Consider the following 14,197-nt stretch of genomic DNA (forward strand, 5'->3'; position numbering starts at 1 on the left):
TAGAAACAGGAAATGACACTTCACTTTGTCCTGCCTATCAGAGGTGGCAAATGGGGATTGTGTCTCAGTATTTTTTTCTCACTTTGGAGCCCAACATGCCTCAGGTAAATATCACAGATTTTGCCTGTAGGAAAGCTGTGTCTTTTTATCATTTTGCTAGACTCAGAAAAAAAAAATCTGTAAGATGTCACAGTGATATTCTGACAAGCTCAGCAGCAGAAAGAATATTTCTTTCCAGTATGCGGAAAGTTTTTTAATTTTTAAAAAAATAACTTTAAGTTTTGTTTCTTGGACATAACTTTTTCTGCTGCAAGAGAAGTAACAAAGTATAAGGCACTTAAATGGAAACTAATTTGGGAAAGCTCACAGAGTCTTTTTTTTGGAGGGATTTGGTTCCTTTGTTATTTTCTTAAGTAGTTGGTATTGAATAGTTTCTTTCAGAGACTTGTGTATTGCAGATGCTTTAATGCATTCATTCTCAAACTTGAGAGTCATGGAAGATATCTAGAAGGATATGGCCGAAATGATCATAGAACCCTAGAATATCTGAAGTTGGAAGTGACCAATAAGAATCATGAGGCAAGGGTTGGAGCTGCTGAGAGAAGAGGTGCTGGTTAAGGCTCCAGTAGAGAGCAGGGGTGGAGAAGCCAGTTCCAGGAGAAGTTCTGCTGAAGCCTTACTCTCACTAAGAACATTTCATGTTCCATGACTGCTGCCTGGAGATGATGGTGTAAGCTCTACTCTTGCATCTATCATCATCCATTTCCAGTTCCTGCTCCACCACCTTTTGACTTATCTCCATCTGTTTTCTCCCAATATTGGATCTACTGAAGTGATTTAGTGTGCTTTGTACTCTATCCCACATTTAAATTCTATCTTCTGCTTTTCTGCTGAAATGTTATGTTCATTCATACAGCAGAGCATTCTGTGATGTACAAACTAATGGGAATTTAAAGCTTCTCCCCTTCGCTATTGGTGGGCTGGAGCTTTTCTGCTATCTCCAAAACTGCAGTATTATACTAGAAGACAGCCTATGATGTCTTTCCTATGAGGTTTGCCTGGAAGTAATGTCATGGCCACCCTTGTTTGGCAAGGTCTGTAGCAGAGATCTAAGGCAGAGAAAAATCTGCAAACACCATGTTAGCACAGCAAGTTAGCTCCATGTTGCTTTGGCACAGCCTGTCTCTAGGTCCCAACAGTTCATTGGTAGTATCCTCAAGGATGTTTTTAGTGAATACACGTACCTCCTGCCCACTCATTTTGAAAACTCTGAATAGAGGTGAAGAGCTGTGTTGTATCCTGGGGGAAATAGAGCATGCTGTACTAAGGAACTGAGATTGAGTGTCTGTGTTTTAAAATAGAGTAAAAAATAATAAAAGAAGAAAAGTAAAAGGCTGCAATCGATGTGGTTCCTGGACCAGAAAGGACAAGGAAGAACAGGAGCAGAGTAGATGAACAGCATCAATAAAATGTCTGTCAAGTTCATGATTTACTGTCTTTTATGCCTTTTTTCTTCTTTTTCCTTCTTTTTTAGCTGGTTTTGAGTAATGTTTCTAAGGGCACTGGTGAACTGGATAGTTTCTGGTGTTCTTACATGGAAAGCTTTTCTCTGATGGTAGTATTCTGTGTAATTGACTATAGTTTCTCTTAAATGAGACCTTACTATTGAGTGCACACCAAGTAAACAGCAATTTCTAAATATAGCTGGTTTGAAGAGAACAAGGAAATCGTAAATATTACTTACATTTCACAAAAGGGAGTCATCTTCAAAGTTTTTCCTGAAAACTAATTCAGATTTTCATGTGAACCCAATATTTGACATCAGCTCTTCTTCTATGCTAACAGTATTTTCAGGCCAAAGAAAAAAAAATAATGTTTAAAGAGTCTAATTTTCTTTATCTGGAGAGAACAAATGCAATTATAGTATCCTGATGATTGCATTTTTATAGGTATCAAAAGGAGGTTGCTTTGGAGATGAGGCCACCCTGAAGATTGTTTGGTAATGTTTGCTAGGAAATAGCTAAGTTAGTAGACACTGAACAGGTTTGTGCTCACTTTACTGGAGCATGGTCAGTATCTACATTTTCTATTCAAATTATTTTAATCACTGATACTTGAAAATCAACCATTTGGAGAATAGTTTGCAAGTTTATTATACTAATCACTGTTTCCTAATAAGTATCTAGATCTGAAGTAGTATCTGGAACTAAGGACAGACTTTAGACACTGAAATACTACATACGTCATTATTGTCCATGAGCAGGGAAAGGGAAGATGCCCACCTTTATGGGTGCCCATAAATTCTGTGGCGTGTGCTATGTCTGTATTTTCTCTCCCTGTTCTCCTTTCTAGTACAGTATTAGCTGGTGCTATTTATATTCCATGCTTGACAGAAGACTCAAGCATAGGCTGTGATTCTCCATCATTATAGTTCTCTAGAGGAAAAGGGTATTGTGACGTTTTTGATATGGATGTTGGTGTATGAAATATTTGAATTTAAGCTGCACAGAGTGTATAGCAATGTATTTAGAAGAATTCCAGGTCTCTAAAGATAAGTGGTCTTTTCCCCTAATATTTGTCTTAAAAGTGAATCTGTATGCATTCCTTTTATTCCTAAACTATTGGAAAACTCACCCCATGCTTTTATTTTTCAGTATTTTTCTTGAGATAATAGTCTCATTAATTTCTTTTTTTTCCCCCACTCTTTTAGGCTTTGTGCAGAATTACTCGTTCCTCACCTAATGCTTTCCAGAGTGTCATTGAAAAAGTGGGATTAACAGCTGTACTAAATTCCTTGGCAAATGGAATGTGTAAAATTCAGCAGTACATGCTCACCATGTTTTCAGCAATGTTGTCATGTGGAATTCATCTGCAGAGGCTAATTCAAGAAAAGGTTCGAGTTCAGATTAATATTTCGCTGGCATGGAATTTAATGAAAGGAAAAGTTAAAATTGAGACTGCGAGTGGTTCTGGGTTTTCAAAATATGTCTCAATGGCATTTGCGTATCTGAATAGCAGGAAATGAGGAATGTGTTTCTTTTATATTTCTATTTGCTTAAAATCTAAATTATAAGGTATATAGTTTTTCTTTTTCTCATGGATCTTTAAGAAATGGTACTAATGGGTGTATAAATTGCTCCTGTAGCTACGATTCAATCAATCCAGAATACTCTAGCCTGACCATAACTGATAATGGGCCCTAAGGAAAATCAGTAATGAATCAGTAAGGACAGCTATTTGACATAGCTCTCTTAGACATTTAAAATAGAAAATATGGAGTGTCATGATTAAATCTGAAACTGTACTTTATACTCTTTTTAAAGGACCTTAAGTCAATTTGTAAGTGAACTATCTTGCAGGAATTAGCATTTTAATACCTTAGGTTTTTCTTTTTAGTGTCACTGAATAAAATAACTGGTTTTGGTTTATGTGTAATATAATTTCTGGTAGAAGTAGGTAAAATTTTTCTATTTTGATCCCCAAATTATTTTGTATTTAGAGAAAAAGTCTTTCATTTTTGGCAGTGTATCTGCACAGTTCATAAATGAAAGTAATAATCTCCCTCTGTTTGGAAAGGATAAAAACTACAAAGAAAGAAGGAACTATAGTTCTTGTTTCCTTCAGATACTCTGTTGTAATATATGTTGTAATCTGACAATCATCTTGACTATAATAATCTGTTGGACATTAGTTGAGAGAGTTTTATTTTCCTACATATTGTTTTTACAATTATATTTAAACATAATCCCACCCATGTGGCCTGAAATCACTCATTCTCTTCCTAAAATTAATTTCTGTACCATGTCAGAATTGCCAGTGTGTTTTTGTGAGCGCAGGTCAGCGGGCCCTAAACTTTCCAGATCCCACAACAACAGCACTAATAGGTGGCAAATTGTCCTGTAATGCTGCACTAACAGTGCACATTACTGTGAGTTGATGGTATAGTCAGAGGAACATGGTCAAAAATCATTCACTTGAAAATTCAGCAAAAGAATGCAATGTACAGCTAGTCTGTGGCTACAGCATGATGTTTTCTGTGAAGAATTTCTTGTTATATAGGACTTACACTGCTAAAAGAACTCCCATACTGACACTAATTTCTTATGGACAGTAGCTAGAATTCCATTTATGATACTGAAGTTCTTATGAACAATTCTAGTCAAATTTTACAGATTAGAAAATTGAAATACAGACAAATGTAGACATTCTTTTAATAGCATATATCAAACTAATTATAGAAGTGTGAATAGAACCCAAAGCTGTAAGAAAAAAACACTGTACTATAAAAACAGATAAAGTAGGTCTGGTTGTATTGCATGTGCCCACATTTGGTAACTGTACCTGCATTACAGCTCAGAAAAACTTTAATCTCATAGAATGGGTTTTTTTTGAATTGAGGTTAGCTCAGTTGGTTAGAACCTGGTGGTAATAACACCCAGGCTGTTGGTTCAATCTCTGTGTGAGCCATTCACTTAGGAGTTGGACTTGGTGATTGCTTCCAACACAGAATGTTCTGTGATCTGGAAATTAGATTGTAGGATTTTGGAAGCTGAAACTAAATTTCTATTTTTCTTGAATAAATCGAAAAATATAAACATGCTCCTGTATTGAATTGCCAGGTGCTATCACATCACATGGAGTGATATTATTTTAGCTCTGAAAATCAAATTTAATAGTCCATGCACTTTTCAATATTTCAGGCTCATGATGCACAAGTCCAGCTTAATGAGAGAAGGGAAGAGTGAGTAGTGTTGACCTATAGATTATTTTGTATTCTGTAAAATTCTTGTGTAGCTCAGCTTAAGAGTCAGAAGGACCTCAGTGTTACACAGAAGGCAGTGACAAAGAAGTGACTCTCTGTTTAAGATAAGTGCAAGCAACATGTTAAAAGATACTTAAAGATATAAATTCAGGAAGGAGATAATTTAGCTTTGTGTGTGTTATCTGGAAACACCCTTAGCTTGTAAGAATTAGAACTGCCCTTGTTTTCTTCAGTCTTCAAGAATAGTAGTAGAAACCAGGTACAAAACAAAAGCCAGAATTGCAGTTCTGTGATCATCTACACTAATACAAAACTTCAGAGAACTTCAATAGCCGGAGGGACTGGGTTTTGTCCCTCTCTCATACAGAGACTTTCTGTTTTACTTTCCTGTTTTGGAAACAAAATATTTGAAATTATGTTTTTAAAATAAAGCATGGAAGAAGAACTCAAAATCAAGAATCTTGAACTCATTATAGCAGTAGATTAAAAAATCTCACAGCTAATTACTTTCATGTGGCTGTCAAGATTCACCTTTGGATTAGTGAAAATTGATCACAACTTTTTGAATGCAATTAGGTTCTTCCAAAGGTCAGATAATGTAGAGTGGGGTTTTTTAATTTGGTTTCTTTCTTCCTCAATTAGTCATAAGTAAAATTATTCAAATACTTACAGCAATATATAGTCACAACTGCATTGTAAATACATTATAAGCATTATCCTCATATTTCAGTAACTGTTTTCAATTCTTTGTCTTTTACCTGAATGTGGATGAGTAACTACCACTATAGATGTTAGTTTTGTCAATATCAGTATGAATGAATAAAAAGATAAAAGTATCTTTAGCAAAATCTTTGTGACTCTAAACTTATAATGCAGAGATAATTGCAGAGGATAGAAGGGAAATTTGAAAATACATAACGATACAACAAGTGTTTGCTATTGTAATTTCTGTTCTAGTATAGTGAGATAGTCGTCTAGCTGTTTCCTCTTGTGTAGCCAATTCAAAAACATCATTGCTTTTGTTTTAAACTTGCTTTGCAGTATTACTCAGTGTAACCAATATAAAGTCATAGTCTTGTTGCAGTTTGTTCACTGTTGAAATGAAAAGACTGTCCTCTCCTGCAGAGTCTCCATGGATACATCAAGCATTTGCAGGGGATGGAAGAAATATAGAACAGAGAAATAATAAATAATGTATTTGGCATCATTTGAGTGATTTTTGGCTTTTCTGATACACTAAGTCCTGCAGGTCAGCAAAGATGTGCTTGAGATTTTCTTTGGATAAACTGTTGCTGTTTTGCAGTCCTCAAACCAGCCAGAAAAGCAAATTCCAATAGGTCACCTTGATTTCTTAAACCAGATTATTAAAACATTCCCAGATAAGTCTTATGTAACTAATTTTAATTGTCTTAACCCATGTTAACCCCCACATGTAGCATTGAGATATTCTTGCTTTCCAGAGTATGAGGACTAAAAATAGATGTGCTTTGGCTTGTAGTTGCATGTGTCTTTGTCATGGTGTCCTTGTGCGTGGTCTATCAAGTCCATTTATGTTCACACAGTCAGTGTTGCATTATATAAACTCTTTGACTATGTCTGAGGTTTTATGGGATTTCTGAACATAAAAACTTTGTTGTTGTTGTTGTTGCTTTGGTTTTATGACAAAAAAACCCCCACCACCCTTGAAAAACCAAACCATAATTAAAATTCAACCTTCGCATTTATTAGATTGTAATTTAAGAACTTGTCTGCTGCAAGTTCATACTGGAGGAGCTACAAGTCATGCTCCGTGGGCTGTTGAAGTGTTTAAAGCAGTAAACTTTTAAATCCCAAGACTGAGAAATTCTTCTATTTATGAAATAAATTATTGAAGTACAGCAGGACAGTTCTAGAATAATTAATAGCAGTTTGTTTTTCTGTAGTTCCTGAATGATGGCTGCTTTTGAAGACAGGGTTAAAGTGTTGTCAGAATAAAATCTGATGGTTTCTTGGCCAAGAAAACTTATACTCCTGCTTTCTTATACTCCTGCTCTTTCTCCATTCTCAGTAAAGATGTATAGTTAATTGTTGCAAAGGATGTTTCTAATAAATTACAGTCAGTGTCAATTTGCTGTTATTCTGTCAGTAATGAGTAATTTGAACAGTAATATGTATGTTAAATGTGCATCACACAGCAGGATTTTTAACTTTGTACATATCATGCATATACTACTCACCTATCCTGTAGCGTCACTCCCTTGAGAATCCAGCTCAACTGTTTGAAGGCAGGTTCTATTGATGAGGCCATTTGTGCTCAGTCTAAGTTTTGCATAGAATCAGTTGACACAGTTTGTAAATTCCAATTCAGTTTTTGGTTCTTTAGTTCTGATTTTGTTTATCCTTCTTCTTTCTTTTCAAGTCCTAATTTTATTTCTTCCTTGAAAAGATGTTGACTTTCTGAACTCAAAATAAGACTAGATTAGTTAAGAACAATCAGAGAAAGTGGAAACAGTTTTACCATCTATTTGGAGCATCTGGTGTATAATTTGGTATCTGATGTAGATAAGATTTTATTCAACTACGGTGTAGTTTTTAATATTCTTGCATATAAGGGAATGAATAGCTAAAAATTTTAATCATTTTTATGCTTAAATATTTTTGTATTCTGAAAATAGTTCAGCTTTGTTTTAAATATATTAAAATGTCTATGTTTATGCTTATGGTAAGCCCTTTAAGAATATAAGTTTTATCATCTTTTGTAATTAATTTCATGCTATTTTGGATGTAGTACATTAAATAGTGTTTACTTTTTACTCTACCACTTCTGAAAATGTTCAAAGCAGCTTAACACTGGGCCCATCAGTCTTGGACAGAATTTATTTGTTCGTGTTCTGTGGAATTTTTTTTTCCTATGAGTGACATGAAAATGAGCAAGCTTTAAGTGTATACAGGATTAGAATACAGTGTGAATAACCTTCATGTCTTTGTGCTTATTCCCACCAAGGATTTTGTGACTACAATTACTCGTCTACTTGAAAGTCCTTCAACTTTTATTCGAGCAAAAGCCTTTCTGGTCTTGCTACAAGTTTTAATTAATAACAGGGAGATGTTGCTCCTCAGTTGTCAAACAAGGTAAGGTGATAATGGAAGATAATCAAAGATACAGTCTTTAAAGTTTTACCTGAAATACTTGAAAAAGTGTGGTATTTTTGAGCCAGTGTTTTAGAAGTTAATTGTTTTGTGTGTAATAGTAATCCTTTTATTCATGACAATATTTTGTCTGGGATCAACAGGTGACAGTTTTTCACAAGGGGAAACCACTGTCTTGCAAGGAAAGCCTCTTTTAAAGTAACTCATGGTCCCAGTGAGCATTTGCATTTTTGGGTAGGGCAAAAGATATACTGCAACAGTGAGTTCTTGGTATGGTGGGAAAGCAAAATAAAAGGTTCTGTTATGTACCTTCCTCATGGGGTTTGGTATAGTCCATAGTCTCTTCCAGATAGTCACTTTCAAGGTAATATAGTATTTTTTAGCTATATGTGTTGTGGGAGCGATTTACATAATGACCAATAAATTCCTGTGACTTTTACATGAAGTACTTAATTCTTCTGTGTTTTAGAACACTTTGCAATCAATTACTGAATCACCAGGGAACTGTTATTTGAATTTTTTTGTCTTCTGTTGGGACAGAAGCATTCCTGTATCAAAGAGGAGCAAATTAGACTGTGTTAGAATATGAATTGGCACCATGTTTTGAGGTGATCGGACAAGTAAGATGAAAGAGATTTTAGCTGGAATTTATATCTTCTACTGTTCTGTAAGAAGAAGACTAAAATGAAATGTAAACATAGTTTTTACAGTGTTGAAATAGAGCAGGTTTGGAACTGAAAATAAAAAAGGATGAGGCTTGTGGGTAGCTGTAAATCTAACTATATCTGTAGCAAATATAACATTATATCTTATATTCATGTTTGAGAACAATTAAAATGTATAGATTAAGGTTAAAGGAAGGGGCAGATGAGTTATACCATGAAGCCACTGTGAGAGAACACCTTGTGGGGTGATAGCATTATATATATATATATATATATATATTCCTCCACTTGCAAAGCTGTGGGGATCCCAATATTTGTCGAATCACAGAGAATAAGTACTGAACCCAAGGGTCATTTTCATGTGTACCTTTTTACACTTCCAGAAATGTTCTATCAGATTATGTGTCTGGTTAGTGAAAAATTTCTCTAAGTTTGAGATTTGTAAGTGACTTTTTGAATGGCTACATTTTTAGTAACTCCTGCTATTCTTGTGTCTGATATACCACACAGGACTCTCCTTGGAGAAAGGTCTGACAGAAATCCCACAGTTACTGTTTTTTTATATATATACACCTAAGATATTATATGAAGGAGAATAGTGAGAATTTTATCTACAATTTTCTTGATTTATAATGCTTTCCATCCAGCTGTCTTTTTGAAGAGAATGTGTTGTGAATTTGGAATATGATTTTATATTATGACTTTTGACTCTATCCTGCTGTTTTATTGTCATGCTCCAGACAGGGCTGATTAGAGACCAATACATAATGTAATACATTAGGTAAAACAATAGGCAAGCCTTATAGCAGCTTTATTGAGCTGATAAACTGTTTTTCTTCATTTGCTGAGTTTTCTTTATAATTGTTCTTTGGTGAACAGCATATCTCTTGTCAGAATAGATCATCTAAAACCTTTGTCTTAGATCCAGAAGGTAAGATAGCTACAGAGAGGAGAAGTGACCCATTAAATCTGGAGACAGTTGCATTCATAATATCACTGTATAACTCTGGAATAATCTTAAACACAGCAGAGATACTGGATACTCATTGATTTATGTGTGGAATTTAGTTAGATGTCTTTAGTTGTCTGACAGAAAAGTTTCTTTAAGACTCAAAAATTCTAAATTGCTAGCAATGAAACAGAAATCAGTTGGATAACTGTTAAAAATATTTGTTATACTTAAATTCTCCTTCTGGAGGTGTTTGATTTGAGGAATATAAATAGCCTGTGGTAAAAATATACATAATTCCTTGTTAATCATTTGTCTTCAGCAGCTGCAGCTAAAGCCTGTAATAGGATTTATATTGCTTTAGATGATAAAATCTGTTTATGATAATGATAATCAATATAAGGCAGTTTTTCAGTGTGCATCACTTAAAGGACGATGTAGATGATAAAACAATACTAACTGTTTCATGGCAACACTGCACTGAAAAATGATTTTGTTTACTTTGGTAATTATGCTGGTTTTGGCTGCGTTAATTTTCTTCATGGCAGCCACTATGAGGCTGTTTGTGCTGAAAACAGCTCCCTGGGCCTCATGAGCATGGGGACTGCCTCGGGGCCAGCATCCCAAAGGCCTTGCTCTGGAGAGCAGTTCTTCCTTTATTTGGCAGCAAAGTTGGGGCAGGGTCTGGAGTTCAAGTCTTATGAGGAGGAGCTGAGAGAACTGAGGTTGTTTAGCCTGGAGGAAAGGAGGCTCGGGAGTGACCTTATCACTCTTTATAACCACCTGAAAGGAGGCTGTAGCAAGGCAGGGGTTAGTCTTTTTTTTCCCAAGTAATGAGTGATAGGAAAAAAGGAAATGGTCTTAAGCTGTGACAATGGAAATTTAGATTTTATATCAGGAAAAATTTTTTCGCTGATAATTCAGACAATGAAATCCTGTTCCCATTGGTAACCTTTGTGATATCTGTACTTGGAAGTGGTTTTAAAAAAACTGGTTTTGGAAGTGATTTTAAAACAACTGTTATTTTCCTCACATGCCACAATTTTTTCAAAACTGTGGCATGTGAGGAAAATAACAGTTTAATCTGTTTTCATTCATCTCATGAGGAAGGGCAGGACATGGGAGTAAAGGGCATGGGAGAAGGAAAGGAGGGAATGAGTAAAGAAAGAGAAAGTGGAAGGGAAGGGTAATGGCAAGCTTATTTTAGCTCTGCTGGTATTACCAAAATGGATTTCCTTGTGTTTTTCTTCCAGTTTGTGCACAGGTACCAGGAAATAAAAGGCAGCAGAAATAGACACTTGCTAAAACCCCTTTTTATTGCAAGCAATAATGATACCTCTGGGCTGGGAACATGAGAAGTATCCAGTGTTGCAAGTCCTGATTCCTGGAATGCAATCTTAAGACTACCTGCCTATTTGTTTTACCATTTACAGACTTTATTGGCTTTGGCCATGATACCAGCAGTGGCCATTCACTTTTGGAGTATTTGTACACACAGTCCGCCATGCATGTCCCTGTAATGCCTATCGATTAGCTGAGTTTACACAATCTGGTTGCAAGTTTCTTTTTGTACCTCTTTTCAAACATCTCTACTTAAAGAGTCTGGAAACACCTTTATAGTTCGAAATAAGAGTGGAGAAACAGCTGATCCCAACTGATCAAAGGGATATTCTGTACCACGTGGCCTCATGGGGGAAAGAAGAAAGGAATGGCAGGGAAGACATTAGGAGTGATGGCACTTGTCTGTCTGCCTATGGAAAGTGGTGAATGAATTCCTTGTTTTGCTTTGCTTCTGCTGATTTTGAGTTCTATGGATGAAAACTATTGATAAACAATAAGAAATGTAATTTTGAAGTTAATTCATTGTTCCACAACATTGAGACAATTCACCTGTTGCTCCTTTTTCCTACCTGTTTCATGGTAGTCAATTATGTACTGTTGGTTCTTCCACATGTGATACAGCTAGAGAAGATATGAGATCCTTTAGGCTGAAGTAGCACTTGTTTACTTATACCATGCAAATTAATTTATTGTGCTAATCACACTGAGTTTTCTAGTCTCCTTCATTTGTCCTTGATTTGCTGTTCTTCAGGGGAGGGACACTTCCTGAAGTTTAATTGAGACTTTTCATTTCACCCTTTTCTGAGCTAGCAGTAATTTCTGATTAGTTTCACTGAATTGTTCTTTTTGTGTTTAGCTGGTTTCAGAGAATTTCCTGGGTAAATAGAGACTGACTTGGAGATTGAACTTTTCCTCCCAAAAGAATTTATTCAAACCTCTTGTTTTCTGCTGTCTGCAGAGATGGACACTTGTGGAAGCCTCCATCATCCACAGCGTAGTATTCCAAACACATTTCACTCTGCAGAAGTGTAACTATGCACAATGGCATAACCTCTGAGCAAAATCTTTCTCTGTTTCCTGTGGCCACCTCCCATATTTATTAAATTTTCAGATCTTATATGTGCCCTGAAAGGAAAAGCTTTGCCTGGAAACCTACTACAGTCTCACATCTAGCATAGCATGTTTGCTTTATTCATCTTAAGATTGTTCTAGAAAAGTAGTGAGGAAAAGAACTGAAAAGCTTGGTGCTCAGTCAGATTGGAAAACATGGAAATGGAGGGCAGGAGGGAACAATGATGTCAGATATTTCATGAAAAAAACCTAGCAAGCTGGTGTCAAATTAAAAAATAGAAAAAAGTGATGGAAGGCAAGAAGTAGAGATTGACCCTCCTATTAGCATAGTATGCCATCTGATGTTACATCTCTGTGAAATAAACACCATATCTATATTAAGTATCCTCTAAAAATCTTCCTCATTTTCTGTTATCAGGGATTGATTAATAACAATAATAAGTAATAATAAAACTAAGAAATAGTCCTTGATTTCTTGGGGTAAATTGACTCTATATGTCCTCAGAGTATGCACGACCTTCTTTAATTTCATGAAGGTCTGTCATTCTCTATGAACTTGGTCTCTTTTCTTCATATTGATTATCCTGTTAAGAGAACAGTTCTTATTCTTTTAAGTCGTAGACCTCATTCTGGTTCCTATCACTGCACACTGTTAACTTTTGAATTTTCCCTTTTTTGCTCCACTCTTTTATGGTTTTTTTGTAGAAAACTTGGGTTGTTTTACTCTTTTAGTGTAAAAGCTCACTGATGGCCATATCTTACAATACAGACACTTGAATTTTTTTTTAAACCAAACCTTTGCTTCATAGACAGTGGTTTAGTCCTCATCACATTTCGCTTATTTATACTAACATCTACATATTTTATCATGTATTGTTGAGTGCAAGACAAACATGCCACTAAATGAATTGAATAAATGTATTCCTGTAGGCCTGGCTTGGCCCACTAGAGAGAACAAGGAGATTCATCAGGGAATAAAAGTAACTGATGAATTCTTCTACATATGACTGAGGAATTTATCAAAGGAAAATAGAGACACTAATGCTTTACTGGCTACAGAATTTATATCTGTACAGTTTTCTCGAGACCATGTTTAGTTGAACCAAACTATCAGGGAAAAAAATAGTTGTGCATATTTTTAGAAAATCTATGCAAAAGACAATTTTTGTGAATGGAAGAACAGCATAAAGGAGAGAACTCATTTATCTTTCCTTTCTCAGAATAAACAAACCTATTTTGTAACCTTCTGAAATGTGATTAAGTAATAGAACATGCTTTTATGAAATAAAAGAACCTCCTTCACCCAAAGAGAAATACCACTCATGTTGAAGTCTATTTGGCCCATTTTAAGTAAAACTAACAGATCTAAGTGTATTTCTATATAGAATCAGATGATTGTTAAATCATGGAAGAGTTTTCTTTAAAAAAAGAAATTCAAGCCCTGATATTTTGTCATTTTTTCAAATCTAAATATTTTTTGGAATAAAAATAACTTGGTTGTCTCAAACGGCTAGAAGGACATTTTATTTAAAACTTTCAAAATTTTATATTAAAAAATGTAAAGCTTATAAAAGTAAAATTCTATTTGTGGCACAATGCCAGATTTTTAAGTAGTTCTTCTCTAACAGACAAATCCTGTCAATTCCTGTAAAATAATGCAATTTCCAGGCATTATAAGAATTAAAGATGTCCTCATAGTCTCTGAGAAGTGCAGCTGAATGTGTTGCTGTTGCACAAGTGAAAAGTAGTTACTCGGTGGGTCTTTAGGTTTCTCTCTTTGTCTCTGTAGAATAGGTTAGGAAGGATAAGAGTGTTGTATTCAATCATAATCATGTATTGTTTAGAGACATAATCCTGTAAAATGTATTCTTAAGTAGTTTTTACTTTGTTGAGAAAATAATCTTTTCAATAGAAAGATGTATTTCCTAGTAGTCTTGTTATGAACACTAGAGGTAAATAAGTAATTTTTGTAGTTATGTAAAAGAGCATTGATTATCAGAAGGGTATTTAAAAAGGTAGTACTGAAGTACATACTTAAAATCCAGATCATGGATTTCCCTCACCAGTGATTGATGGTTCTTTGCACAGGACCCGGAGGGAGTTCGAATGTGAAACAAAGATGTCAATAGTATGGCCCTAAAGGGAAGTCTGGCCCTTCTGTCTATTCAAATAAGCATTTTAAAATTTTGCCTGAAGCATTCTGTTACAGGTGTATTATTAAAGCAATCTCTTGTAAGTTAGCCAGTGGCTAATAAATCAGTTACCATTTCACTGTGAGAA

At 35.1% G+C, this 14,197-nt stretch overlaps 1 protein-coding gene across 1 annotated transcript in view; it reads left to right on the plus strand.

Moving 5' to 3' along the window:
* The window catches only part of ULK4 (unc-51 like kinase 4), a 212,519-nt gene that overhangs the window by 48,740 nt on the left and 149,582 nt on the right, over positions 1–14,197 (plus strand). The window contains exons 21-22 of the mRNA XM_050970707.1: positions 2,711–2,893; positions 7,746–7,873. Coding sequence (XP_050826664.1) covers positions 2,711–2,893; positions 7,746–7,873 — 311 coding nt within the window. The remainder of the gene's footprint in view (positions 1–2,710; positions 2,894–7,745; positions 7,874–14,197) is intronic.

Source organism: Serinus canaria, chromosome 2 (assembly GCF_022539315.1).
Source record: "Serinus canaria isolate serCan28SL12 chromosome 2, serCan2020, whole genome shotgun sequence".
Taxonomy (NCBI): Eukaryota; Metazoa; Chordata; class Aves; order Passeriformes; family Fringillidae; genus Serinus; species Serinus canaria.